Here is a 25,962-nt window from a genome sequence, read left to right on the forward strand (position 1 = left end):
AAGGTGAAGAACTGGTTAAGCTTAAGCTTGGTTGATTTTGTTAAGGTGAAGAACTGGTTAAGCTTAAGCTTGGTTGATTTTGTCAAGGTGAAAGAACTGGTTAAGCTTGGTTGATTTTGTCAGAAAAGAAAGTAGGTTACACTGGTTCATTGATTAGTAAACTTCCAATGTTGGTAAAGCTTAGCTAATGCCATACCCACGAGATCCAAAGCCATACCCACCAGATCCCATAGTGACTTGGCTTTCGGGGTGGTTCTCCGTGGACAATGCCATACCCACCCCACTACGTAGTAATTATATCAATCATGTACGTGTCATCCCTCCATTCTGATTGGTATATCATGAAAAAATCAAGCCATTTGCACTGGGCGTACTGCTTTCTCTCGCCCAATGTTAGCCTTTTCCGCTCGTTTGTTAATTCAACCTGCAAGTCTATTTCTTTGAATTAGTACTGGTTTCTAGGAAAGTTGTTAATGATAATTTAGTCAGTTAGCTTAAGTTGCTATACTTGGAGATACCGGCTAGAGTTGGGTAAGTGTAGTTTGTTGCTGATTTTATGGAGTTAACTAGGCTATTTTTAGCATTTGGAATTTGTATTTATAGTGACAAGTGATTGAATATAACTGTTCACTTCCCAATTCTTCTCTATCTATTAAGAACAGCACCACTGTGAACAGCCTAATTTGCTGGTTCTGGCCAGAAGAAATTTGGGCGTTCTTTAAGCATAGTAGTAGTCATTAAGATTATGTTTTTAAAGCATGCGAATCTCCAAATTGGTGGTCATATCATTCTTGTATACAACTACATTTAGTTATGTGTTTATGCAACCGTCAGTTGTTGAATGCTATTTGAACTCAAAAATTGGTGAGCGCATGCGAAACTCTTTTCAATCAGTACATAGGGGCATATGGCCTTTCCTACTGATCAAAACAAGTTTGAAAAGTCCACACATTAGAGTGTACTCTTTGAAGCATAATGTGAAACTCTCTAGCTCCTTTCACGCCATTGATTTCCTTTGTCGATTACGAAGTAAACATTGCGTAAATTTGGAAGAGACTTAAGCTAAGCTCTAGATATGTTGAAGTTTCATTAAGCCCTTCAACTCAGCTATCCATGTCTTCAATGCTAAAGCTGCACAATATCTTCACCAGTAGATACTATAGGTTAAGGTATAACTTTGAGCATGAACTTATTCACCGCCATTATTAGACTCTTCCAAGATGGAAATACCTTGCACTTTCTTTCCTAAAATAGGGACACAAAGAATTTAAAATTTGCATTCTAAATCGATATGAAAGTAGTTTGAAGATAATATCTGTAGAGTCAAATCAAAAGGGCTAGCTTCAAATTCATTGAAGAGAAAATCAAAAGGGCTAGCTTCAAATTCATTGAAGAGAAAATCAAAAGGGCTAGCTTCAAATTCATTGAAGAGAAGGTTTAGAAACTAACCATTGACTGTAGGTCATCTTCTCCAACTTGCGTTTGTGCCATTCTGCTTTTTTTCTCTTTTTTGAATTTTTTTTTATTTGTTTTCTTAAAATTTCCGGTGCTACAATAGCACTACTCTGATCGACAAATTGTTATTCAGCCCTTTACAGCACTGCTAACACGTGTAAAAAAATTACCTTGTTGGTAGAAACTCCAATGAGAATGACAAGACCATCAACTAGCTATCGGAATTTCAATTACCCAATTTATCATATCTCAATGTTTCAAATGTCGGACCTTGAGTGGATTTATTTTTTTACTGCGCAAAATACTAGTTGACTGAGGCAGTTAAGAAGCACGTGGAAGAGAAGGTTGGCAAGGCAGTCCAGAAGCACAGTCACTTAGTGAGAGAAGTGGATGTCAGACTATCAGTTAGAGGTGGAGAGTTTGGGAAGGGCCCAAGAATTAGAAGATGCGAGGTATTGTATTGTTCCTTTATTTTAAATTTCTCCATATGAATTGAATTCTCTTTCTTTTCTAAAAACATTTGTGTTTGTGTAGGTTACTTTATTCACGAAGAAGCATGGAGTTGTACGAGCAGAGGAAGATGCCGAGACCGTGTATGCAAGCATTGATTTGGTATCTTCCATCATGCAGAGAAAGCTGAGAAAGATTAAAGAGAAAGATTCAGATCATGGCCGGCACATGAAAGGATTTGACAGATCCAAAATAAGAGAACCTGCGCCAATAGTAGTTGAAGATGAGGAAGAGGAAGTTTCTCAGGAAGATGGTGGAGAAGCTATTGATGAGGTTATTCCTTCAACCTTTGTTTTTTTTTTTTTTTTTTTTTTTTTTTTACCTTGAGTTCATTTTGCTGCATATATTAATCATTTAAGGTGATATTAGCTTGTACAAACTCATGGATTCCATATTTACTATTTTCCACGTGTTGAAGCTAATATGAGTGCCAGAGTTACTAAACCACAGCTGTTATTGCTTAGTTAGAAATTGTTGTTTAGTTTCTTATAAGGAAAAACAATCATCGATTTCGTAGTTGATTTTCTTTTTCCTATCTAGTGGAAAAACAATCATCGATTGCTCAGCATTAGTTGAACCATGTGCGGAGTAAGCAATGCATTCTCAATCTTGATTCCCCTTCTGCTGTTCTTTTTTCAACTAAATTCTCCCAAGCTCCTCGTAGTTATATTAACGGTGTGATCTCACATCGATTGGGAAGAACAACGAAACATTCTTTATAAAGTTGTGGAAACCTCTCTCTAGCAGCAAATTGTTGTGTGAAGGAATCAATATCTCGACATAAGCCAAGAGGCAGATCTTGTGCCACTCCACCTGGTCGTATGAAACTGGCATGCATCCTGGCTCCCGAGACTCTTTCATAAAATTCCAATAATTTCTCCCGCTCCTCAAAAGCCCACAGAGGAACACCTGAAAGGGAAAACCCAAAGAGGACAATATCTGGGTGGACTTACATTTACATGAACATGAAAACATAGGAAATTGGATCTTGTAGCTGTAAGATAGAGGGCTTCCTTAGTTGTGTTAAACAAACACGACTCTCCACAATTGTATGATATTGTCCACTTTGAGCATAAGCTCTCGTGCACTTTGAGCATAAGCTCTCGTGCACTTTGAGCATAAGCTCTCGTGCACTTTGAGCATAAGCTCTCGTGACTTTGCTTTGGGTTTCCCCAAAAAGCCTCATACCAGTGGAGATATTATGAACCCATGATCTTCCATTAGATTAACCAATGTGGGATTCACTCCCAATAACCTCAACAATCCTCCTCTCGAACAAAATACACCTTTTGTTCGACACTTTAGTAACTTTTGACTACACCTTTGAGGCTCACAATTCGTTCGATATTTGAGGATTTTATTGACATGGTTAAGTTTAGGGCATGACTTTGATACCATGTTAAACAAACACGACTCTCTACAATGGTATGATATTGTCCACTTTGAGCATGAACTCTCGTGGCTTTGCTTTGGGCTTCTCCAAAAGGCCTCATACCAGATCTACTGCTAGCAAATATTGTCCTTTTGGCTTTCCCTTTCGGGCTTCCCTAAGCTTTACAACGCGTCTGCTAGGAGAAAGTTTGTTCTCCTCCCCAACCAACGTGGGACATCATAATGTAGAAGCCTACTATTTGTTATTTCTTGTGGAGCTAACATTATGCTTAACTGTTGTTGATTAGCTTCTAACTTTCGGACAGTCCTTCATTGTCTACAAGGGACTGTTACATTGGAATTTCCTTTCAACTTTATCCCTTTAACCTGCTAGTTACCAAGTTGGTTCATCACAACAATTGAGACATCCTTCAAAGCTTGTATAGATCCTTTGCTCTTTATGAGTGTTTTATGGCCCCTTCCAACGTACTTGATCGTTATGGCTTTTGATTCATTTGCCTATTTTGTTGACATTCAAGTCTGGCTGGAAGAAGCAGTTGCATCTATCATTTTTAGATGACTAAATCATGCATCATATATTGGAAGCTTGTGAATAATATATCGAAATGGTTAAAATGTTGTTTTTCCTTTTTCATGTTTATCTTGATTTCAGATTGTTCGGACAAAATACTTCGATATGCCGCCTTTAACAGTTGAAGAAGCAATCGAACAACTAAAGAATATTGACCATGATTTCTATGGTTTCCGGAATGAAGAAACTGGTGCGTTGATTTGATTATTAAAAAAAAACTTGCTTTGTTGGGATTCTGTGCTGTTTATATCGTGGCTTGTTTCATCTTTGGCCCAGGTGAGATTAACATCTTATATAAAAGAAAGGATGGAGGATATGGACTAATCATCCCAAAAGAAAATGGCAATGCTGAGAAAATAGAAACTGTGACAGTTGAAGTAGCCAGAGAAGCCTCCTTGGCGGAATGATTGGACTTCACGGAGGAAGTTTCATGTTCAAGATTACATTTGCTTAAAACTGCCTAACTTTGACTGGAACATGCATCTGAAGGCCTTGCTTGCAGGGATTATGTACATTTGAATTTGAGGTTACTTGATGATGAAGACAATTTTGGATAAGAAATGAGATCTATTCAAGTGTTGGGTACAATGAGATGCACAATATTATAATAAATGAAAGATTTAGCATGGCCAGTTCTGGTTAGGTTGTAATGTTTGTACTTGAATCTTGATACATCTCTCTTCCTTTCTTAAAAGTCTGTCTCAGTCACCACATTTATACTTTATTCATATACTACATGATATTGGTCGTACAAACACGTCCATTTGACTGGCCACCGATTACTGATTATCAAGTTTACGTCAAATGTTAGTTCTTACAGAAACTGGGATCCTAACGGAATGAACTCCATCCAGCCAAGTCAAGCTTCCAAAACAGTATCCGGTTGTTACTCTTTGATTAGAAGAGATAGTAACGGTGAAGGAGATGCTCTTCGTCTTGTGGTTGAATTTTAGTATACGAGGCTTTACGGCTATGGTGATGCCGGGCGGGACCTCAATGGCAGCCTTGTATGAGGAATTGATCGCACCCACATTTGTGACAGTTCTGGTGAGACTTACCGAGTGAGTAAGGCTGGGTATTGTTATGGATGGCACGTTTATATCCAAAATAGATGGTCGTCTTTTGGGGCAAGATATGGACCTCTTGGAAATCCCCGAGATGGCGGAGTTGTTATAGCCCTTCGCACAGAAATACTGAATATAATCTGCCATTCCCATGTCGTATACAAGACCAGGGTCCACTGCTTTATTGGGGTTCACTATTCCACCTCCAAAATCGAAAGGACGGGCAGACATCATTGGCCGTCCCTCCGCGAATATTACTGCGCCATATGGATCCGAACTCCAGGCTGCATATTATAGTTTATAACGTCAGTTGAAGGCGTGATATGTTAAATACGTCAAAACATTTTAAAGTAGAGGCGCCAAATGGTGAAGTTCAGTTACCTGTTGTAACAATGGCTGACTTGATTGCGGCAGGGGACCAATGAGAGTGCAATGTTTTGAGAAGGGCAACAATGGCTGATACATGAGGAGTTGCCATGGATGTACCAGAAATGAAAGCATAAGAATTTCTGTTCTTTGGGTCAGACGGAGGAACAGCAGCTAAAATAGCAACGCCTGGAGCCGCAATATCTGGCTGTACTAATTGCAGGCTCATTCAGCAAATTGTCTTTCTAATACCAGGAGACTGAAATGGAATTGTTACCTTCAGTATTGCTGGAGCAACTGAATTAGGTCCTCGAGATGAGAAGTAGGCCACAGTGGTGGACAATGGCTGACCAACACGTGTGGTTGAAGCACCAATCTTGACTTGGGGATTTCTATGGGGTAAGTAGCAAATAACAGTGAGATTGTAGGCAGCATCAGCAATCAGGAAATGGTGAAAGACGAATTACCTGGTGGAGCGGATATAGTTGAGTATCTGCATTCCAATATCAAGGCTTATTTGAACGCATGGGAAGTTGTCTATGAACGGTTCGACCGCCTTGGTAGGATTCTTGGCAACAATGAGCCCCAACCCACCAACTTTTTTGACGGACCAGGAAGTATTGTGTGTGTTGTCATTATAATCATCTGATGCAAAACACAGAACCACATTTCCAGATGCCCATGTATCATTCAAGGATAGAGATTCGCAAGCACTGTTATGGTCTCACCATCTCGTTAACAACAATTTAGTAGAAAGTAATGATGAAGCATAAGATACCAGGATATGATACACTAACCGTTCGTCATCCAGATCAGAGACCTCAGGATACACTAAATTGATGAACTTCGTCAATTTTCCGCTGAACATCCCTTGTCCCTACAACATTGATGGTCAATAAAAATAGCTAACCAGAACTAATTGCTGTTATCATGATGAGGTTTGATAAGAATTACCATGGTAGTCCAGTTGTTTCCTAATGTAATCGCTACTAAGAATGAACGATCGACAGAACTTGCTGCGACTGTCAATAACCATGGTTCTATATTAGAGACAGAGTAAGCTGCTGGACCAGAATTTCCTGCTGCACCAACAACAACTATTCCCTTCGCCACAGCATGAAATGCGCCAATTGCAATCCCATTGCGCATGTCAACATCAGAGTACGAAGGAAAGGAAGGACCGAGGGACAGAGATAGTACATCTACACCATCATATATCGCTTGATCGATGGCCTTGAGAATGTCTATGTCTGCGCATACGCCTCCATTCACTTGCCAACAGACTTTATACATAGCAATCCGAGAGTGGGGCGCGCCACCCCTTACCGTTCCAACAGCTAGCCCATGGTAACTAACATTGGGCACAAAGAAGCCACTAGCGACTGAAGAGACATGTGTGCCATGTCCTGATCTATCTCTTGGAGACAAGTAATCTTGGAACTCACTATTATTTAAGGGATGTCCATATGCAGCTTCCAGCCCCTTGACGAAATATCGGGCTCCAATTAGCTTTCTGCTACAAGCCTTGGCTGGACTGAAGAGCTCTCCTGACTCGCATATTCCCTTCCACCTAGAGGGCACAGGCCCCAGACCCTCATCACAGAAAACTTCAGACTCGGGCCAGATTCCTGCCCGTGGTATCTGAGAGTTAGCTCGGGACCTCAGACTATAAAAGGAAGAAGGATTGAATCAGAGGAAAAACAGAAGTCTAACCTGTATCAAGGACACCAATGATGGCCCCACTCCCCATTCTTGATTTCCGTAGAAGAGAGTTTGGAAATCGTGGAGACAGTTGAAGGTAGTCCCAGCTCCTAGTTGTTTGTATCTTGTGAAGACGATTGGGTATGACTTCAACCACTGAAGGCAACTCTACAATTCAAAAAAAAAAAAAAACGTAAGAATTGCTTTGTTATGGAACACTTTCATGATAAAAGTGGAATCTAAAAGCCTCTCGACTGGGATGTTATGTTGTACTCAATTCACAATATGCAGTTCAATTCCCTCCCTTCTGTCATTCATCCGTAACTCCAAAGTCAGTAAAGGGTCTCGTTAACAAGAGACAACCAAACAGTTGAGTGCAGGGCAAGTATGTATCTAAAAACAGAAAGCTAATGACTATCAAAAGAGGTAGTCGCGTGATGAGCAACATATGTTGTCAGGAATTCTAGTTTCAGTTCTCCATTATGTTACGATTAGGGAATGTTTCTCACCCAATTGTATGTAGGTCGCGGATGAAAAACTATGCACAACAAATATTTAATGCATCAGCAACAGAAAATACCTGAGATCATTTGTGCTTGAGCCATGGTAAGCTTTGCTGCAAAACCAGAAAATCCATATTTGTAGCTATATACCAGGGAATCTACAGATCCTTCTTGGCTACGGAAGTAGGGAAAGATTAGTTCTGCTGGAGTATGTTCCAAAATATAATCTTGATATTTACTATGTGAATAAATTATTCATAGGTTATATTCATGTTCTACCTCCCAAGGACAGAGGCAAGAACTCCATGATGGGCCTTTACCAGCAGTTCTTCATTATCATGTGGTTTTTGGCCCATATAAACGATGTACACCTGTTGAGTAGAGAACAATTAAGCTAAAAGATCCGACGAGAGAGACAAAAAGTGATCGGATGATTAGAATCGAAAACTAACGTTGCTTTTGGCAGCCACACGAATGTGTAATGTACACAGATGATCGAGAGCTGTGAAAACGGAAATACAAACCAAGAAGATAGTAGTGCTGCTGCTCTTTCCATGTGCAAACGAACCCATTTTGGAGAGCTGCTGCTTGCAGATAAACCTGGCGTTGCCGCATTACCCATTTTATATCCCAAAGCAAAAGGGATTGGAGAATGAACAGTTGCCTCTCAGCGTAGTCAAATCACTTTTTATCCCATTGGTGAAATAAACAAATAAAATAGCAACCACACTTGTTTAGTGGGGAGAATGGCAAACCGCTGTAGTACTGCTTCTGTGCCTGCGTACTCCTCCTTTCTCAACGTTTTGACACAAAGACTGTGTCCTTCAAGGAAGCATCGGAATCAATCGTAATGGATGTTTCTCTGTTCAACTCCGTTATCGATTGCACTGTCAAATAAATGAGACTCATTCCCCTTTACCCACCCTATTACACTTGCACACCCAGGTCTATATCCTATACCCCCACTTTCTAACAATTCTCCCTCATAATAATGACATTTTCCCCCACTTGCTTTTTGGCCTCTGGTTTTTCTATTCATTCTCTTCTCCATTGGTCGCCATTTTTATAATCTGTTTATGGGCAATGCTCTCGTTTGGGAGACCGAAGCAACAAAACATGAATATGAATGGGAGATAGAAGAGAACGCTGCTGTACTTTGTCAATGGACGACACATAAATTAGACAGCTTTTTGGGCAGCGGACTTCAGACAGATCATTATTCATACCTTCATCATCCAGTCCTCAGACAAAATGAATTACAAGCAGAGTCTTGGAAAATGAATTTTTAAGCATCTCTTAAGTGTCACAATACCCTTCATGAGCAAAAATCGATCTTACATCCCACTTTGTAATAGATTGCATTAATCAAAGGAAAATCTGATCCAAAAAGAATAGAGCGCATTCAGCACAAGGATGGAATTACACTTGAAATCATTTGAAACAAATACCACGGCTTGTATAGACTAGTTACACCCAATTTTCATCTACCATCATCAAGTTTAGTTCGCGAGTCGGACAAGAGTCCAATCATGCAATTGCAGTAGGAAGAATCTCAAGCAGCTAATCCATCCACCGAATGTCCCAGCTTTCCAGAACCATGGTCAGTGTTCTGCGCGTCTTCATTAAAATCCTTCTCTAACTAAGCCCTTGGATGGATCTGAATGGGAAAATTGGAAGAGAAAATCCATATAAGTTAGCTCTGCTAGAGACATCGAAGTCTGTATGACTGAAAAACACCAAATCCCAACTAAACTTACCACTTCCTTTAGTGATCATAGCTGCCATTTTCCTGGGAGAGGGAGTAAACATTCCCCTTTTTGTCATTACTGCTATCAGGTGCACTAACACTAATTTCTGGGCCAGAACAATGATGGGAATTATATCCCTGCAAGAAATAGAAAATCTAGAACGCTAAGGCAAATAATTTTCATGTTTGAAAAATAAAAATAAAAGAAAGAAATACGTGTGTGGAGCTCAAGCTGTTTACTGGAAAACCATTTGTTTCTTAATTGAATTCTCTTTTAATAAAATTTTTAAAAAGGACTAGAGAATTAACAGAAAGCAAAACACAGCACAAAGTGTTTTCTTCAAGCATCCAAGATGTGCATACCTCAACTAGTTAACACATTTTACACCTTTGTGATAAATGTCAGAAATTGGTCATTCCCAGACCTTAGTGTGTGTGTGTGTATGCGTGTATTCCAGAAGTTCTGCTCATCAAAACTGGCAAAAGCAGTGGGTATAGAATTAGATTCATTCCCATTATGTGTTCAGACAGCTAGGCTAGCATTTAAAATATGTGACTTAGGAACATCATATCATCATGGAGACAACTCAGTTAAAAGATGATATCAATGATGAGTAAGAAGATATTCAGCTCCAAGGTTAAGACATACACAATTTATGCTGTTAATTAAACGTCACCATGAGACTCGTCGTATACATAGAAAACAATCATAAGACTACCTAAGACCACAACTACTGCGCGATGATAAAATGACGATTAAGGACTCATTGCTTCATTCCCAACGGAAGCGGCACATTACATACCAAAGTTCTTCTTCATACTATGGTTAAGACATAAAATATCAATCAGCATTGATAGATGGGAACCACGTGCACAATAAAAATGACAACAATACATTACCAATATGAAAAAAGGAATACTAATAATAACTTGCAACTTCTACAACAAAAATGGAATACTTTTAACTCCTAAGAGCAATCACTAGGAGTAACTGAAACTTCAAAGTCTTCATCTCGACATTTAAATCTAAATAAACAAGCTGACTATAAGCACAAAATAGAAACAGAATGGATTACATCTATAAAAGAACCAACAGCCATCATTTCATGATTAAAAACAAAAGACTAGCTATGTCTGTACATGGAAACTGCACAACTCCAATCAACAAGTATGAAAATAATTCATCTTACTTTGTTCAATTGTTTTAGAGCTTCCTTTCCACGGATTTGTGGTGCATTGAAATGGAAGCGTTCTTCTGATCCCCAGAATTTGGCTTTCTTACTTGCGGAAGCAGTCATATCGGAAAGGCCATTCATTTCAGAACACTGCTTCCTCTTCTTCCTCCCATAGCTCCTCAACTTACCCTTCTTGTCCTTGACCTTCCATACATTCTTCCTTCTGAAAATCAGTTTGTCGGACTTCCACACGTCGCTGCTAGTATCTATGACCGTAACCTCGCTCTTCGAGTATCCTTGAAGTTCCTTCTCTCCCTTCTCATCCTCCACCTCTTCCTCTTCAACCATACTGCGCGCATTCTGAGCTTTATCCGACCCAGCATTGGCGCCGCCTTTCGAGCTATTATCAGAATTTGATGAGAGGATGTTGTCCTCTTTCTGGGCGCAACACAGATTCTTGTCATCCGCATAGTCAGCATTAGTGAGAGAGGGAACGGAACAAATCTTGGGGTTCGACTGTTTCCTGGGGAGCTTTTTGCCGGAACATTTGGAACTCCGAGAGGCACCCGTCATGTGGAAGAGGTCAGAGAGGATGCCGGTAATGATTCCGTATGAGGATGGGTTCCCATTTTCAATGGGAGAGTTGGAGGAGGAGGAATTGTCCCGGCGGTGGGAATTGGGATGAGAGTCAGAGTGGGGGTCGGGCAGAGCGGAATGGGGGCTAGAATGAGGAAGCGAAGAGGGGGAGGGATTGTCCAGGTTTTGGTTAGTGAGGAAGTGATCGAGGTCAAGATTGTCGGCGATCGGGAAACCCTTGTTGGAACGCAGGCGGTCCAGCCAATTGGGAGCAGCCTTTCCGGCCCGTACCGAACAAAGCATCGGGAATTATAAGTGAAAAGTAGAAGAAGGGGGAGAGGGGAAAGCAACCGAGGGTTTCAGATTGCTGGAGAAAACTAAAACCAATTAATTATCTGTACACTATAATGGATGCCAGACCAGGACACAGTAGAATGAGGAAGACACAGCGAGAGATGAGATAGAGAGAGAAAGATGCCACGCGGCTTTATCTGATTGCTTCTAAAGTTCTGATTGCCAAGACAATGGTCATATTTATTAATGGGGCTTTGACATTATAAAAATTACATTTTTCAACGCGTCCAGCAGAGCTGTGATATATATTGATGAATGAAGTTTGAAATGTACAGTGAAGACACGCAGGCATCCAGGGAAGGGTAGTAACAGAGGAAGAAAATGGAAAAGAGGGAAACACTCCAGGCATCGGCATCGGCATCAGGAAGGGAGAATGGTCTCAAAGCAGTGGACTCCATCCAACTCCGGCGCGATCCTGGGTTGGGCACTCCTTTTCCTACGGGGCTGCTCCTTAATTGTGCGTATTTGGTTATCTTTATTGGAGCTCACGGTCTCAGCGGCGCCCTCCGTCAGCTTGGTGGGCTGTCCATAGGATCCACTGCCGGAGCCGAAGAAAGAGATGATCTTCCTCATCCTTACTCCTTTATGAACCAGACAATAAAATATAGCAATGACGAGAAACAGAGGCAGAAGAAAGGTGTACGATGTTTAAGACTCGATGGAGGACCGGGGAAGAGGAGAAGCTCTTATAAGTAAAGGAGGAGGTCGAAGCTTCTAGGGAGGGCGACGTCTAGAAGCTTGGACTTGGACGACCCCTTCACTTTGACTCCACTGCATCAAACGTTCAATCACTCAATTGATTCTGGACACACGGTCAGGATTTAGCCTCCAGGGTGGACTGGATAAGAACAACTATGGTTGGAGTTTCGTGGATTTACGTGTCGTGCTGCCCAATTCTCGAGTTCTCTGGATTCCCCATGATAGAGTCGTACACGCCTATGGAAGCTTCTTCTTTCGTTTAGAGAGTAAATTACTGAATTTATCACAAATTTCGCACTTTTTTTTCTTCTACAGTTCTGAAATTGAATTTGAATTTGAATTTGATTACCTTAAAAATAGCTGGATGCGCCACAATGTGCAACTAGGCCCGCACCACGCTTAAGCCCACGGTGTCGGGCATTGGGCTTTTACATTTTCCACAAATTATATGGCAATATTATTAACATGATTCCATCATTTTCCCCTTCTGGGCTTCCTTGCTTTGTTCAAGCTCCACTTAACTTTATAAGAATACCAAAATTGAGTTAGTGAAAATTTCAAAATCAAACCAAAGTGAAAAGACGCGTCCTCTCCCTTTGCTATCAAATAATCTAAAATAAAAAAGAAAGAATACGCTGATCCAGGGTTTAACCCTCAAAGATTTCCTCTCATACGGTTTAATCTTACTGCAATGTGAAGTATATGAAAAAAAAATTCCATCGTACATGAAGGGCAAATAAACAACTATAAATACCCTAGTAAAAAAAAGAAAAGAAAAAAACAGTAGAGACAATTGAGCGGAGAAAAATGAAGATGAACCCAAAAATTCTCTAATGCAATTGAATAGTAGGATAAAAGAGCTTCCTAATCGAATAAACTGAAACCCATGTCGTCATCGCTCTCTTCCTTCGGCTCCTCCTGCACAATATTAAATGTGGGTTATGCAGGTATATATGAATTATGAAGGTGACCCTTGAATGAATATCGATAGTTAACAGATAATGAGAGCTAGCAGAGGCAGAGCACCATGATGAAACAATTCTATCAAAACCAACGCTAAACTATGATAAAGCCCAGAAATAAATAAAAAATCACCAACATACCTTCTTTTCCTCAACAGCAGGAGCAGCAGCAGAGGCGGAAGCACCACCGGCAGAAGCAGCAACAGACACGGGAGCCGCAGCGCCACCTCCACAGCCAACATTCAGAAGAAGGTCCCCAATATCCCTCTTCTCTGCCAATTTTGCAAACAGGCTGGGCCAGTATGATTCCACACAGAGCCCCGCAGCTGCTACTACGGCAGCAATCTTATCCGCCTAGACCCAACACTCAGATTAATCACGCATCAACCAATACAAAAAAGGAAAAAAAAAAAAAAAAAAAAAAACACAGAAAGAGAATCATTCGTACAGTGATTGCAATCCCATCGTCGTAAAGAGCTAGGGCGGCGTAGGCGCAGGCGAGCTCACTACGAGACATGGTTAGAGTAGCGTCTGGTATGCAATGAGGACCTAGGAATTTTAAAGAATGAGAAGTCAGAAGGGGCAGAAAACGATGGAGAGAGAGAATTGGAAGATTGTGAAACGCAGAAGTTGGAGGAGCAGAGCAGAACAGAACATACCAGGACAGTATTTGGAGGGAAATGCGTGCAGGAGGGTGATCGCCATAGGTGGAAGTATGGCCACACATTATGGAGCGGGGAATTAGGGTTATCGAACCGGCTTCATCTCACATGGGCTTCACTGGAGCAACGTAAATGTATTGGGCCCAAAAGGAAGACGTCGATTTGGAGTACAAAAACGGGGAAGATGTAAGATTATGTTGGAAAAGAAGAGAAAAGTAAAGAGGAGCAGGAGGTTTGTGGTTTGTGGTATGTGGTGTGTGTGGTTGGGATTGTTGATATTGAATGTGAAGAGATAATAATGAAGTGGGGGAAGGTGGAATCTTTTTCCAGGACTGGAAATTGTGATATAATGGGAGTGGTCCACAAAATATGAGTCTACCACCGGCAACTGCAGATGAGAACCAAACCCTCTATCTTTTTCTGCCTAACCATTTCCAGCGACACTGGACTGGCTCCACTGGACTCGACTGAAGCCTATGCCTAGTGCCTGACACTCACTCACCCCAACCCTTTTGCATTCCTGTTGGAACTTCTTCTTCTGCAAAAACTCCTTGCCCCTTTTTTTTGTCGAGTAAACCACCTTTGGTTAAATTACCTGCTAATATTCATTATCAACAGCTTTAGACTTCCACAGTAAGTTTGTTGGACTCTAGTTACTATATCTCCACTCCCAAATACACAATACCATTTTCATTCATTTTTTTAAACTATATGGTCTTACCCTTTTAAAAGTTATTCAAAATTGGGGTTTTTACTTGCTACTTTAATGTATTCTTTTGGTATTTAGTTGAGCAATATATTGTAATAGGATAAGTGTGAAAATTTGAATAATTTCTGTTGAAACATAGGAAGTGAGTAGAATATGTGAATTAAAATGTGAATGGGAATAGTGAAGAGGAAATGGTAATAAACAAATCCCAATAACAAACATGTGCACTCCTAACTCATCATTGTGTTGTCCCCAAGATTTATTAACCCCCACATCCTGAATTTTATTTCTCATGCTACCAGCTTTCAATTTCATGTCTTCCCATGTTTTTAGAAAAACATATAAAATTTCAATATAAATTTGTGTCCAATCCGGCGCAACCTTCTTGCCTTGGATGGACGGGATCCCCTTGATGAAACCCCGCCTACTGCCACACCCTTCTCTTCAAATCTTTTCAACTTTCATAAAATCATAAAGTTATCAATTCATTTGCTACCCCATCCTCTCTTCAAACTAATTCCCTGAAAATATTATATATGGAAAGCAATATCTCGTTGGTTTTTTTTCCCTAAAAATATTCAAAAAATGAATTTGATTTGATTTGATTCTTTTTTTTTTTTTTTTTTGGAACCACTAAATATCAAATTTGAGNTTTTTTTTTTTTTTTTTTTTGGAACCACTAAATATCAAATTTGAGTCAAACAAATAACACTTTTTAAATTCATGTTTATCCAAAACAAAATGTGTATGGTCAAACCGGTGAAACAAAAGATTTTTCCTCTTAAATAAAATCTCATTTTAGAAAAAGTAATATTAAACTTTTTTTCCTCCAATATTTCTAATAGAATAGGAGTTTAGGGAATCTTAATAACAAATTCGACCTCAAAGATTTATCTTAAAACTTAACAAGACAACAATTTTACCCTCTTAAAAATACTCTGTGGAATGGATTTATGGTAGAAAACTGATATTATTTAATTTACCAATTTTATTTGTGTAGCATACTCATAAATTTATTTTCCTCATATTCGAATGCCTATTTGTGATTCGCCAAAATTCATTGATTTCTTTGTTTCTTATCTATTTTTAGAAATGTGATCAAATCTAAGCTAAATTACGTTATGAAATTTAGATTTTGGTTAAAAATTCAAATGTTTCGGAAAAATAAGTTGAGAAAACAAATACAATTTTAAAAAAAAAAATCATCTATAACACCGCTAAGTTTAGGATTTAGAACTTGGATTAGATATTTAACATCCTCCCCTTCCCTTGCATCACTCTAACAACTTGATGTCACTTTAGTTATCTTGGACAACGTGAAATATCAAAAAATATTCTCATAAATGAACAAAGAGTTATTTTTAACATATTTTATCTTTAATCATATACTTTAGAAAAAATTGTGTGGAGTTCCTCGTCCAAAAAAAAAAAAAAATGTATATCTTATGAGTTCACATGTACTCTTTTTATCAAATGGGTTAATCGGACACAATAAAAAAAAAAAAAAAAAATTAAAAGAAAGCATTAGGATATATTTTTTAGAAATTAAGGGGAAAAAAGTGAAACAATGGTAAAAAGAAAAAGTGGTGGTGGGTGGTGAATGCAATTTCCATTTATAATGGGAAAAAATGAAATGTAGTAAGATATAATTATGAAGAAAATAGGGAAAGAAAAGAAATAAAGAGAGGAATGCATGATGCATGGTGATTGTTGATTTGATGCATGGGTAATGGGAGGCAGATGGGCATTTTGGGAATTAATAAAAGTTTGGTGTCCCTGAAATATGTTGAGAGGAAGGGGAAGGGGGCGTACCAAAAATTTCATCTCATCGGTCATTTCTGGGATGCTGTGAAAGGAGGCCCCAAGAGATAGTCCACCGCAATCCGACGATCTGAGCAATCAACCTACACACTCCTCCTTCCCTCTTTCTTTCTTTCTCGATTTCTACACTAATTACCAAACGGGAAACTCACACTTCGCTTCTCTCTCTTTCTCTCGCTCTCCACCTTTTTGTTAATTCGTACACAGGGTTTTTCGTTTTCGTTTCGATCCTCTTCAATTTCGTTTCTCTTCTCTTACTTCTTCTACTCCACGATCTCCTCCTGGGTTTCGCCGTTTTCCAATGGAAATGTATTAGATAAGCCCTCTCCCCCCATCAGGTAACACCCTACCTCTTCTTTGACCGCTCTTTTTATTCCTATTCTTATTATTAATATTCTTTTCCCGATTTCTCTTGCTTTTTTCTACCCCGACGGATATCTCGATCATACCCTTCTTCTTTTTTTGTTTTTTTTTTTTTCCAGAATAAGATTGTGAAAGAACGATCTAGTTGCACAAACCTCTTTCCCATCATGGCGGTTGCTGAGAATGTTGGACCCAAAATCGGCTCTCCAAGTCAAAGTTTTGAAAACACGATGCTTTCCTCCGATTCTAATGATCCCAAGGATGTCGAAAATCAGAAGCCTAAGAACGATTCTGCGGTTTCGATTAATGCAGAACCCGACTTTCATCCCAACGGAATCGATCAGAATACACAGAAGAAGGCACACCTCCAGGAGAGAGCTGCTGCCGCAGCTTCTTTTGCACTTCCTTCACCCAATTTCAAGTCCCAAATGGGTCAGATGCAGAACGGGTTTGAAACTAATGCCCAGTCGCTAATGGTGAAGTCTGCTGGTGGTTATGGGATGAATCAGAGGCCTAATGGAGTGATAAACGGAGCCGATGGAGGGGAAAACTTTAAGAGGGATATGAGGGATCTGGAGGACTTACTATCCAAATTGAATCCCATGGCTGAGGAATTTGTTCCTCCTTCGCTAGCTAAAAATTTTTCTGGTTACTTCGGCGGTGCTGCCCTTGGGTATACGAACGACTTTCTATTGCAAGCTAATTCTCTCAACAACGAAGGGAATAATAATCGAAGGGTATGTGGGGTATTATGTTCTGTTTAAAGATCTGGGAAGCTTATTTAGACTATTGTTAAGCCTTGAATAATCCGCACTTTCATTTCTAAGTGCTGTGATCTTGCTACGAGAGTTGTATTATTTGATTGCTCGTTTTAGTACTAGGGATTGTACAGAATTCTATTCTATTTCCTTTGTTTATGTTGAATGAATCTCATATTGATTTGTATTTTCTGTTGTTTCTCTATTCTTTTCGGTAGAAGAAGAATGGTTTTAGTCAAGGAAGACGGAAGACGAATAATAAGATGAATGCAGTGAAGCGAGATGAGATGACCCGGAGGACGGTGTATGTATCAGACATTGATCAGCAGGTAAGAGCCCTCCATCCCCCAAACTCTACTGCTTATGTGCCTAGCCATGTCCTTTTTACCTATTCATTTTTGGATGGTGGAAATGCATTGTAGGTGACTGAAGAGCTACTTGCTACTGTCTTTGCTAACTGTGGAGAGGTGACTCGTTATTCTCCTTTTTCCATTTGATATGATTTTTGGCGTTTTACTGCTAGCTTAATGTTTGCCTTCTTCATTAGGTTGTTGACTGTCGTATCTGTGGTGATCCCAACTCCATTCTTCATTTTGCCTTCATTGAGTTCACTGATGAAGGTACAATCCCAAGTTCAGTTTATTCATTGATACATTTCCTACTTGTGCTATCATATCTGATTTGCTTCATGTTACCAGAGGGTGCAAGGGCTTCCTTGAATCTTTCAGGGACAGTGCTTGGTTTTTATCCAGTCAGAGTGCTGCCCTCAAAAACTGCAATAGCACCTGTCAATCCTGAATTTTTACCCAGGGTAATTATCAGCCATCAATGTCATTCATCTAAAATTTACTACATTTTAACTTGTTAGCTATGCTATCAACTCATTACAATGTATTCCACTTCTTTTCTTGAAATTGGCTTTCTCGTGTTCTATTGTTTTTAGTCGGATGACGAACGTGAGATGTGCTCAAGAACTATCTATTGTACAAATATTGACAAGAAGGTATGTTTGGAAGTGAAAAATCTCTGAATGTAATTGAGAACTGTGTTTTTGGAAGAGTAGAAGTTGAAAGAACTTCAATATTTTTTATTGCTATATTTGTTGTTTTCATGTTATGTAGGTTACTCAAGCAGAGGTCAAGCTGTTCTTTGAATCATTATGTGGAGAGGTCTGCACTTTCTCGTATAACAGATGTTGTATTTTTTAAGACTTTAATGTGATTCTTCTTACAGTGCTTTTATGTTCTCTGGTTGTGACTTAATCTACGTCATCTGTTAACCCTATGTAGGTTCAGCGCCTTAGGCTACTTGGAGATTATCATCATTCCACTCGTATAGCATTTGTTGAGTTTACAATGGTAATCCTGTTCTCTTCTGTTGATATTTTTGCTTTTTGTTTTTTTATAACCTTTCATCCTACCATGTTTATAACTTTCCTCTTTTTTTTTTTTTTTTTTTTTTTTTTGGGTGTGTGTGTGTGTGTGGTGGGTTTGGTCAAATATTTCTGTTGTGTTTCTTGTTCTTACCATTCACCAATTCATCTTTGGTTTTGTGGCAATACAGTGGTATATAATGCATGTAGACTTCATAATGGATGTGGTTTGCCATACAACCACTCTATTGTGGTTTTTGTGTATACCATTCGCCAATACATCTTTGGTCTGGTGGTGTACAGAATGCATTTAGAGTACCTGCTTCACTTATTTTATCTATCACTTCTGTCTAGTACACTGTCAAATATTGTTGCAATGCATGTTTGGTCTTTTGAAATCATTTGATATGTGATCCTTTTCATTTGAATGATTCTAGTGTTTCACGTTTGTGATTAAAACTGGATTAGCTATGCCCTAAAAGTATATCTAGAAAACAGTGGTGTTTATGCAGTCACATGAATGTTATGTTAGCTGTAACCTACCCATAGCTTTGCATGAAAGTGTGGATTTGATACTAATTTGCAGGCTGAGAGTGCAATTGCTGCTCTTAATTGCAGTGGAGTGGTGTTGGGTTCCCTGCCAATAAGGTTATTATAGCTCATTCTTGTTGGGTATTTTGAAAAATGCATGTGTTTTTGTTCTGAAGAATATAACCATTCTGATTCTTATGGGTTTGTTTTCAGGGTGAGCCCATCAAAGACCCCAGTTCGTCCTCGCTCTCCTCGTGCCCAGCTGAACTGAATGATCCCTGCATCTGTTCCATGTCGGTCTGGTGCTCAATAGATATATTTATATATATTGCATATATATATATATATATATATATTATGGTTATAGAGATATGTTCAGAAGGGGTTGTTGCCTTTAGTGATGCATGGATCCTCTGCAGTGTTGGTACCTTTTGGTACCTTGAACTAGAAGGTGCTATTGGTGAACGAGATATTTGTTTAGGTTTTTTATAGAGTGGATGGCATTTTGAGGCTCTTAATCGATTATCTCTGACATGTTATGATGGATGGATGGATTATGTAGGGTTGATCCCTGGGAACACTTAGCACTTGCTTTCAATGTTTCTAACTGGAAACTCTTAATCAACTCTCCGCTCTTTAGTCTCTTCTGTTGCGTGAGTCTTTCATCATCTGCACTCTGGATGTTCCGTTCTCTGTTTGTTTTGTTCATTATTCTGCTGCTGCCTGCTGCCGCATGGATAATATATAGAACGACTTTGAACAGGTGTTTTGTACAATCATGTCTGTGTGTTCCAAATAGATATAGGTAAACAACCCACGCAAATGAACTTGATAGCCAGACTACCGTGTTGAAAGTTTCCATCAGTGTTTTCCCTTGCAACAGCTGAATCGTTTGGAATATTTGAAGCGAAAGTGTTGTAAAATCTTGAGATTTTTTTTTTTTTTTTTTTTTTTTTTTTTTTGATGAATGCTTGGTCAAAGGATTGTACACAGTTGGTATTTGCGTCAAAGTTAAGATAATGAAGAGTTTGGTCAAGGTGGGCCGGCGAGGCATTATTTGTAGCAGCTATCTAAGGCTCTACGGAACCCTTCACTCACACCCTTTCTTAATTTGTAGAGGCCATTTGGTTGCTTTCTTCTTCAGCCATTACCAGTTAAGCCTCAAGTCCCACCCCTTATCTCTTCTTAGTTTATGGTTCTGTTTTATTCTCAACCAAAACAATTGATTTAGTTAAGGTTGGGAGAAACTGTACTGTTTGGACGATGATTACAGAGTGGGAATTTGAGTTTGACGGAAGTATATTGAGGGAGACGCGAGAACGAAGAGTAGGTAGGAATAAAGGGTAAAGAAGAAGGAATAAAGAGAACCCAACTCAGGGAGAAGAAAAGAAGGACAAAAAGAGATGTGGGGCAAATTTGGAGGAAGAGGGAAGAGGGAAGAGGGAAGAGAGGGGGGTTGTGAGGCAAAGGTTAAGTTATTATTCTGGGTTGTGGGAGAGCGATTTGGCAAGCTTCTAACATTCTCTGTATTATTGAGTTTGGTGAGATAAGCAAACCATTTTGATATCCAATTTTGTTTTGTAAACTTGTAATGACTCCTTCTCCTTCACTTCCTTGCCTTCTCTCTCAATACCACACATTTCATCTCAAATGTAGAGGACACTCTTAGGTTTGGGTCCACTACTCCTGAATTCTCATCATTCTTATTTCCTTATTCTTCTTTTTCCTTTCTGCATATATCCTTTTAGTTGAAAAATATATTTGAGTTTGGACCCCTGCAGATGAACTTCTCATTCACTCATAAAGATGTTACAATTTTGAAATGATCGAGAAACTCTGAAAAGAAATAATTTGGAAGGAGCATTTTTGTTCTCCACAGCTTGTCCTCATAATACTCGTTTTCCCGTTTGTCAACATCTGATTTGAAATGTGCGTATACGCTTTTATTTCTTTACAAGTTTTAAATAACAAACCAATCTGCTTGCTTTTTGAGAGCTTGGTTCAATTATCACCAACCTAGTCGGCCATGACCCTCTTTGGATAGTTGGCAACTCGACTTGACTTCTTATGGGGTAAGGTGTGTCTTTCCTCTTTTTGGATTTGGACTCTATTATAATTTGCTCACTAGGTTGTGACCCCCTCTTTAGGCAGTTGGTACTTCACCTCGACTCAACCTTGTGTGCTACAAGGTGATTATTTCCCATTTTTGGATTTATTGGCCAAGGTGACCTATGATCTTCAGCAGGGTCAAATTAGGTCATATGATGAAATAAAAAAACAAAAACAAAAACAACTTAAAGAGTGTGGTTGACTGACGTAAATGACAGGAACCACAAATACACAGAAAAGAAAAAAAAAGAAAAGTAGCGTTATTCTTACGTCCGTTTGTGATTGAGATATGCAGGAAAGGAGGTTGATTCCCAATAAAAATGAATTTTAATTGTCTTTTACTTATTTGATTTGATTATATTAATTTAGAGATAAACTCAGGAGGTTGAAGGATTCTGTTTCATCTCACCCTTTTCCATGGAAATAAATAAGTTGACATGAATATTGAGAAGAATCTCTAATGCAATTAAAAACAATGGTTGTAGTTCACTCAACAATTTCCAGAAAATTACAAAACCGTACTATCAGATATTACCTTCTTTTCTTTTTTTTTTTTCTTTCTATTTAAAGACTTCGAACAATTGAGAAGAAAACAAGTTGGTCTGAGCTTTACATATCATATTCTTCTCCCCAGTTTCTCCTGTGAATTGAACCGCCGCACCGCCGCCGTGGGCCGAGGCTGGGCAGACCATATTTGCCCTCCTTCCCATGTTGGCACCAGGTCTTGTCATCCTTACTACTCTTTGTCAAAATTATCAACCGTCTCCCAACATCTTCAAGGGCTCTCCGGTCCACCGAGAGACCCCGCCGGCGGCCAAGGAATCGGCGATTGGTACAATGACCAGAATGACCTCCCCCGCGGCGGCGCATAGAAACGTACAAAAAAACACAACCAACGCAACCACCGAGTAAGCCGGCTCGTCTGGCCTCCAGAGGCCCGAGAGGCCAAGAAATATAATCTGCAAGGGCAAGGAAATGATGATGGTGAAAGCGAAGGCGTAAACTCGAATCCTGAGCGACTTGTTGATGACCATGGAGGCGACTTTCCAGCAAGAGAACAAGAAACAGAGCATGTAGCCGATCCCGAAGCCAGAGAAGGCAATGGAACTCAAGAGTGGGTAGGCGCACAAGACGGTCGCATTGTCAAAACCGTCCTGTATAATGAGATAGCTCTGATTGAAGGCGGGGGGCAGTTCGTCCTTGAAGGGGGTGTAAAAGACGATGAAAAGGTGGAGGAAGAAAATGGGCATGGAGACGAGGAGAAGGAAGGCAATAGCTCCGTAGTCGTGAGGGGTCCTGTTCTTGGCGGACGCATTGATGAGGTAGAGAAGGGTAATGAGAAAACAGGGCTGGAAAAGGCCGAGGGAGAAGAGAGCATGGAGTTGGCAGAGGGTGGATTGGTGGAGGGAGGTTAGGGAGGGGAGGAAGGGGTAGAGATAGCGGCGGCGGAAGAAGGAGAGGCGGAGGAGCTCGTTGAGGGCCCATGATGCAATGAAGGCGACGAGGAGGAAACGGACGGTCCAGAGAGAATTGAAACGCTGGAGATGGTGGGAGGTGCGGGACTTGAGATGGAGGTGGAAGATGAAGGTGAGGGAGAGGAGAGAGAGGAGGAGGATAAGGGCGATGAAGGAGATGGTGGTGAGATCGAAGGTCGCAGGATCCAAGAAAGAGAGAGGAGCAATGAAGAACATCGATTTTTGTCCGTCGCCCCTGGGGTGAGGTGGGGAAGGGACTTCTCCCCTCGCACGCACGCACGCACGCACGCAGGGGCGCGCGGGCAGCAAACGGCAACGAGCAACGTACAAAAACAAGGATGGCTAATTAGAAGAGGGCTGCAATGGGCAATGGTATGGGTGGCCGCAGGGGAGGAGGGGGAGACGGTGGACGTAGCAGCACCGAAAGGCTGAGAAAATGCATGGAATAAAGGTGGGGTGAAAGAGGGGGGAGGAGGGCATCCGGCAACTGGAAATGCAAAATGCAAATGCAAAACGCAAATGCAAATGCAAATGCAAATTTCAAAGTCAAAACTCAAAATTCAAATTCAGTAATTAACTGCTTGTCTTCTCTTTCTCCTGTCTCCCCCACTCCCTATTCTGAACCCGCGGGAAAACAGGTTGTTATGATAAAATCCCATTTTAGATAGAAGGATGGAAATGGAACAAACACATTATCATTATTATTAGAAGGTGCTTCATAGTCCACACACACACCCTTCCCCCCACCATCTCCCTCTCAGCACCTCATTTCCTCCCCCTTTCTTCTCCCCTTGGCATTCCCCTTTTCGAAATAACGCAAAATCTTTCTTCTCAATTTTAGGTAATATCAAAACCCTTCTAAACCAATCACAAACTTACCTCCAGATTCCAAACTCCCCACCAAACTTCAGCACCTTTCTTTATCCCTTTTCTTTTTCGGGAGTTTTTCACAAAGGCCAGCTTCCCACTCACAAACTTCGTAGCTTCAACTTTTCAAAGGAGATTGTCCGCGTCATGAACTCAAGGGCCGTGGCGTGCAAGCATTGCCCTTCTATGTATGAATATACAGGAAAGACATTGAATTCCATCGCTTCGTGTCCTGCCATCCATCTCCAGCCCAACAAAACACCAGCCGAAAGCCAAAGCCAATCGCTTTTTCCTGCCAACCAACTGCCCCCTTTGTAAACACGATCTGAGGGCCACAGCCACAGCCAAAGCCAAAGCCAAAGCCAATACCAGCTCTTTCTGGCAAGCCCTACCTTCCCCGAAACTTATCTTCTCTTCACAAAGTTTATTTGATTCACCATTTTCTTAACGCACTTTATCTCAACTTTTGTTGCCCACAACCAGATATTATCCTTCAAAACTAAAATTAGAGGCTCTGATTGAGACCATGACTACGATATTTTTGTACTAGAGCAGATATGTGTGGCTATGTAAAAGAAAAGGTGTTGAATGCATTCCAAGTTAGCTAGGGGATAAGCATGCAGTGTAGTGCTTTTTGACACTTACCAAGCCTTTATAGCAAAAGCGTTTCAAGAAGAAGAAGAAAATACTGTAGAGGGTTGTGGTATCCTTAGTTTTGAAGCTGAAAAGGGAAAATGGATGCAGATAACCACTAGGGATGGACTGGAAAAAGCCACACGTTAGCGAACTCCATTGGTCTTCCATGCAGAAACTCGTTTCACACTTTTCTTACTTACCTTACCCGCCTATATATTCTCTTCTATTTTCCTGTGTGGTTTTCAGGAGAATGAATGGACAAAAGTTATGGAGAGACAGGAGTATTTCATACTACCAAATTTTGAGACCGCAGCAGTAGCCTCTTCACAGATATGTTCAACTCCTAGGAGGAGGAGGAAGAAGAAAACCAACAACACGAACAAAAGAAGGTTTAGTGATGAACAAATCAGGTCACTGGAGTCCATATTTTACTCATCGGATTCAAAGCTCGATTCCAGGAAGAAGGTGCAGCTTGCAACTGAGTTGGGACTGCAACCTCGCCAAATTGCTATATGGTTTCAGAATAGAAGGGTAAGATGGAAGTCCAAGGAGATGGAGAACAATTTCAGGAGCCTCAGAGCTAATTATGACAATCTAGCATCTCAGTTTAAAACATTACAGGAAGAGAAGAACTCCTTGCTCTCACAGGTACCAAAGTTTTTCTTCCTTTTGCTAAAGTCCTTCTATTGCTGAGCATTTTCATCAGTTGATGAGTAAACAATATGCTGCCATTTGAAACAGTTGCAGAAGCTAAGCGAGCTTGTTCAAGAAGGACCTCGTGAGGGACATTATTCCAATGAGATTGCAAAAACCATTTACGAGACAAAAGAAAAGCCACAAAGCTTCCATGATGAACTAGGACAGAGTGGAGTCACGTATTTGAGCAATAATTATAACACAGACAAGAGGGGTACAGAGAATGGAGAAGGTGATCGAGGACTTGAAATGACCCATTCGTCGGAAGGCATAAGCAACGACATAAGCCATGCGGTGGAGCAAGCATGTCAACTTTTGAACCCGAATGGTTCGTTTGAATCATCAGAAAATTGGTGCGGCTTTGATTCGGATGGTGGTGGTATCATATTTGAATGTCAGCCGTGTAGCAGTTTGCAGGAGCTAAGTTTCTGGGGATGAGAGGAATCCAAACTCAACTAAAGATTAGCTCCCAAATGTTCGTTCTTATTACTACATCCACTTAGGAACTTAACAAAGTCCCAACGCAATTTGCAATGGCTAAATTTGAGGGGTTTCCAAAGTATACTAAAGATTGGCTCCTAAATATTGGTCTTATTACTACCAGGTGGAAGATTACCAATTAGAGTTGATTACCATGAACTAATCCGAGAAACTGTCATCACCTAGTTGATTTGTAATCGTTTACTACGTAAATAAAATCCTAGTTCCAACAGTCATGCATTAGGCAAGCATTATTCCTTAGTCGTAGTTGAATTACGAAATAAACAGATATAAGAACACTATAGGAAGTTCATCACTAGCATGTTCATTAGTAGCATCCAATAAATAGTGCAGACAGCTCGGTACGCAAGCTTTTGAAGGTGACACCCAATTGGGGTAATTCATGTC

The 25,962-nt window shown here is 40.2% G+C and overlaps 6 protein-coding genes and 1 long non-coding RNA gene across 12 annotated transcripts in view; 4 read left to right on the forward strand and 3 right to left on the reverse strand.

Moving 5' to 3' along the window:
• The window catches only part of LOC111482694, a 571-nt gene extending 212 nt beyond the window's left edge, over nt 1–359 (forward strand). The window contains exon 2 of the long non-coding RNA XR_002718249.1: nt 4–359. This is a non-coding gene — a long non-coding RNA (uncharacterized LOC111482694). The remainder of the gene's footprint in view (nt 1–3) is intronic.
• LOC111482691 (ribosome-binding factor PSRP1, chloroplastic) overlaps nt 1–4,650 on the forward strand; it is a 20,996-nt gene extending 16,346 nt beyond the window's left edge. Inside the window, exons 3-6 of the mRNA XM_023128603.1 lie at nt 1,764–1,907; nt 1,990–2,238; nt 4,010–4,118; nt 4,205–4,650. Coding sequence (XP_022984371.1) covers nt 1,764–1,907; nt 1,990–2,238; nt 4,010–4,118; nt 4,205–4,335 — 633 coding nt within the window. The 3' untranslated portion in view covers nt 4,336–4,650. The remainder of the gene's footprint in view (nt 1–1,763; nt 1,908–1,989; nt 2,239–4,009; nt 4,119–4,204) is intronic.
• LOC111482683 (subtilisin-like protease SBT3.3) lies at nt 4,507–8,774 on the reverse strand. 2 transcript variants are annotated; one of them, XM_023128588.1, is made up of 10 exons: nt 8,015–8,774; nt 7,842–7,933; nt 7,640–7,737; nt 7,072–7,227; nt 6,313–6,986; nt 6,156–6,235; nt 5,826–6,071; nt 5,636–5,750; nt 5,374–5,566; nt 4,507–5,276 (listed from the first exon to the last, which is right to left on the reverse strand). In XM_023128588.1, the coding sequence occupies exons 1-10, from the start codon at nt 8,132–8,134 to the stop codon at nt 4,729–4,731; spliced, it is 2,322 nt and encodes a 773-aa protein (XP_022984356.1). In that variant the 5' UTR covers nt 8,135–8,774; the 3' UTR covers nt 4,507–4,728. The 2 variants fall into 2 exon arrangements, with proteins under 2 accessions (XP_022984356.1, XP_022984357.1); XM_023128589.1 differs by lacking the exons at nt 7,640–7,737; nt 7,842–7,933; nt 8,015–8,774 and adding an exon at nt 7,277–7,615.
• Nucleotides 8,775–8,938: 164 nt separating this feature from the next.
• Nucleotides 8,939–11,432, reverse strand: LOC111482689. 3 transcript variants are annotated; one of them, XM_023128597.1, is made up of 3 exons: nt 10,500–11,432; nt 9,323–9,447; nt 8,939–9,219 (listed from the first exon to the last, which is right to left on the reverse strand). In XM_023128597.1, the coding sequence occupies exons 1-2, from the start codon at nt 11,361–11,363 to the stop codon at nt 9,328–9,330; spliced, it is 984 nt and encodes a 327-aa protein (XP_022984365.1). In that variant the 5' UTR covers nt 11,364–11,432; the 3' UTR covers nt 8,939–9,219; nt 9,323–9,327. The 3 variants fall into 3 exon arrangements, 2 of the variants coding, with proteins under 2 accessions (XP_022984365.1, XP_022984364.1); XM_023128596.1 differs by having other exon boundaries at nt 9,320–9,447; XR_002718248.1 differs by lacking the exon at nt 8,939–9,219 and adding an exon at nt 9,673–9,785 and having other exon boundaries at nt 9,359–9,447.
• Nucleotides 11,433–11,640: 208 nt separating this feature from the next.
• Nucleotides 11,641–13,975, reverse strand: LOC111482693 (60S acidic ribosomal protein P1). Its single transcript, XM_023128605.1, has 4 exons — nt 13,735–13,975; nt 13,524–13,624; nt 13,217–13,429; nt 11,641–13,031 (listed from the first exon to the last, which is right to left on the reverse strand). Exons 1-4 carry the CDS (start codon nt 13,778–13,780, stop codon nt 12,978–12,980), a joined length of 414 nt encoding a protein of 137 aa, XP_022984373.1. The 5' UTR covers nt 13,781–13,975; the 3' UTR covers nt 11,641–12,977.
• A 2,265-nt stretch (nt 13,976–16,240) lies between these two features.
• LOC111483053 (polyadenylate-binding protein-interacting protein 12) lies at nt 16,241–19,935 on the forward strand. 2 transcript variants are annotated; one of them, XM_023129161.1, is made up of 12 exons: nt 16,242–16,350; nt 16,475–16,605; nt 16,750–17,367; nt 17,607–17,717; nt 17,811–17,855; nt 17,936–18,008; nt 18,087–18,199; nt 18,332–18,391; nt 18,510–18,557; nt 18,678–18,746; nt 19,347–19,408; nt 19,505–19,935. In XM_023129161.1, the coding sequence occupies exons 3-12, from the start codon at nt 16,798–16,800 to the stop codon at nt 19,560–19,562; spliced, it is 1,209 nt and encodes a 402-aa protein (XP_022984929.1). In that variant the 5' UTR covers nt 16,242–16,350; nt 16,475–16,605; nt 16,750–16,797; the 3' UTR covers nt 19,563–19,935. The 2 variants fall into 2 exon arrangements, with proteins under 2 accessions (XP_022984928.1, XP_022984929.1); XM_023129160.1 differs by having other exon boundaries at nt 16,241–16,605.
• Nucleotides 19,936–21,869: 1,934 nt separating this feature from the next.
• Nucleotides 21,870–25,787, forward strand: LOC111483056 (homeobox-leucine zipper protein ATHB-12-like). Of its 2 annotated transcripts, none has more exons than XM_023129163.1 (3): nt 21,870–24,520; nt 24,625–25,026; nt 25,120–25,787. In XM_023129163.1, the coding sequence occupies exons 1-3, from the start codon at nt 24,500–24,502 to the stop codon at nt 25,510–25,512; spliced, it is 816 nt and encodes a 271-aa protein (XP_022984931.1). In that variant the 5' UTR covers nt 21,870–24,499; the 3' UTR covers nt 25,513–25,787. The 2 variants fall into 2 exon arrangements, with proteins under 2 accessions (XP_022984931.1, XP_022984932.1); XM_023129164.1 differs by having other exon boundaries at nt 21,872–24,537.
• Nucleotides 25,788–25,962: the final 175 nt, after the last annotated feature.

The sequence above is a fragment of the Cucurbita maxima genome, unplaced genomic scaffold (genome assembly GCF_002738345.1).
Source record: "Cucurbita maxima cultivar Rimu unplaced genomic scaffold, Cmax_1.0 Cma_Scf00008, whole genome shotgun sequence".
NCBI lineage: Eukaryota > Viridiplantae > Streptophyta > Magnoliopsida > Cucurbitales > Cucurbitaceae > Cucurbita > Cucurbita maxima.

Excerpts from the sequence above, each read along its gene's own strand:
- LOC111483053 (XM_023129160.1), top strand. The coding sequence starts at position 16,798 with ATGGCGGTTGCTGAGAATGTTGGACCCAAAATCGGCTCTCCAAGTCAA. Across the intron at positions 17,856-17,935 it reads TCTTTGCTAACTGTGGAGAG|GTTGTTGACTGTCGTATCTG; the intron begins GTGACTCGTTAT and ends CTTCTTCATTAG. Across the intron at positions 18,558-18,677 it reads TTGAATCATTATGTGGAGAG|GTTCAGCGCCTTAGGCTACT; the intron begins GTCTGCACTTTC and ends AACCCTATGTAG.
- LOC111482693 (XM_023128605.1), bottom strand. The coding sequence starts at position 13,780 with ATGGCGATCACCCTCCTGCACGCATTTCCCTCCAAATACTGTCCTG. Across the intron at positions 13,625-13,734 it reads TCCCTCCAAATACTGTCCTG|GTCCTCATTGCATACCAGAC; the intron begins GTATGTTCTGTT and ends TAAAATTCCTAG. Across the intron at positions 13,430-13,523 it reads ACGATGGGATTGCAATCACT|GCGGATAAGATTGCTGCCGT; the intron begins GTACGAATGATT and ends TGTTGGGTCTAG.
- LOC111482683 (XM_023128588.1), bottom strand. The coding sequence starts at position 8,134 with ATGGGTTCGTTTGCACATGGAAAGAGCAGCAGCACTACTATCTTCTTG. Across the intron at positions 6,987-7,071 it reads CATTGGTGTCCTTGATACAG|GAATCTGGCCCGAGTCTGAA; the intron begins GTTAGACTTCTG and ends TACCACGGGCAG. Across the intron at positions 6,072-6,155 it reads TCTGATCTGGATGACGAACG|TGCTTGCGAATCTCTATCCT; the intron begins GTTAGTGTATCA and ends AGACCATAACAG.
- LOC111483056 (XM_023129163.1), top strand. The coding sequence starts at position 24,500 with ATGGACTGGAAAAAGCCACAC. Across the intron at positions 24,521-24,624 it reads TGGACTGGAAAAAGCCACAC|GAGAATGAATGGACAAAAGT; the intron begins GTTAGCGAACTC and ends TGTGGTTTTCAG. Across the intron at positions 25,027-25,119 it reads AGAACTCCTTGCTCTCACAG|TTGCAGAAGCTAAGCGAGCT; the intron begins GTACCAAAGTTT and ends CATTTGAAACAG.
- LOC111482689 (XM_023128597.1), bottom strand. The coding sequence starts at position 11,363 with ATGCTTTGTTCGGTACGGGCCGGAAAGGCTGCTCCCAATTGGCTGGAC. Across the intron at positions 9,448-10,499 it reads CTCTAAAACAATTGAACAAA|GGATATAATTCCCATCATTG; the intron begins GTAAGATGAATT and ends TATTTCTTGCAG.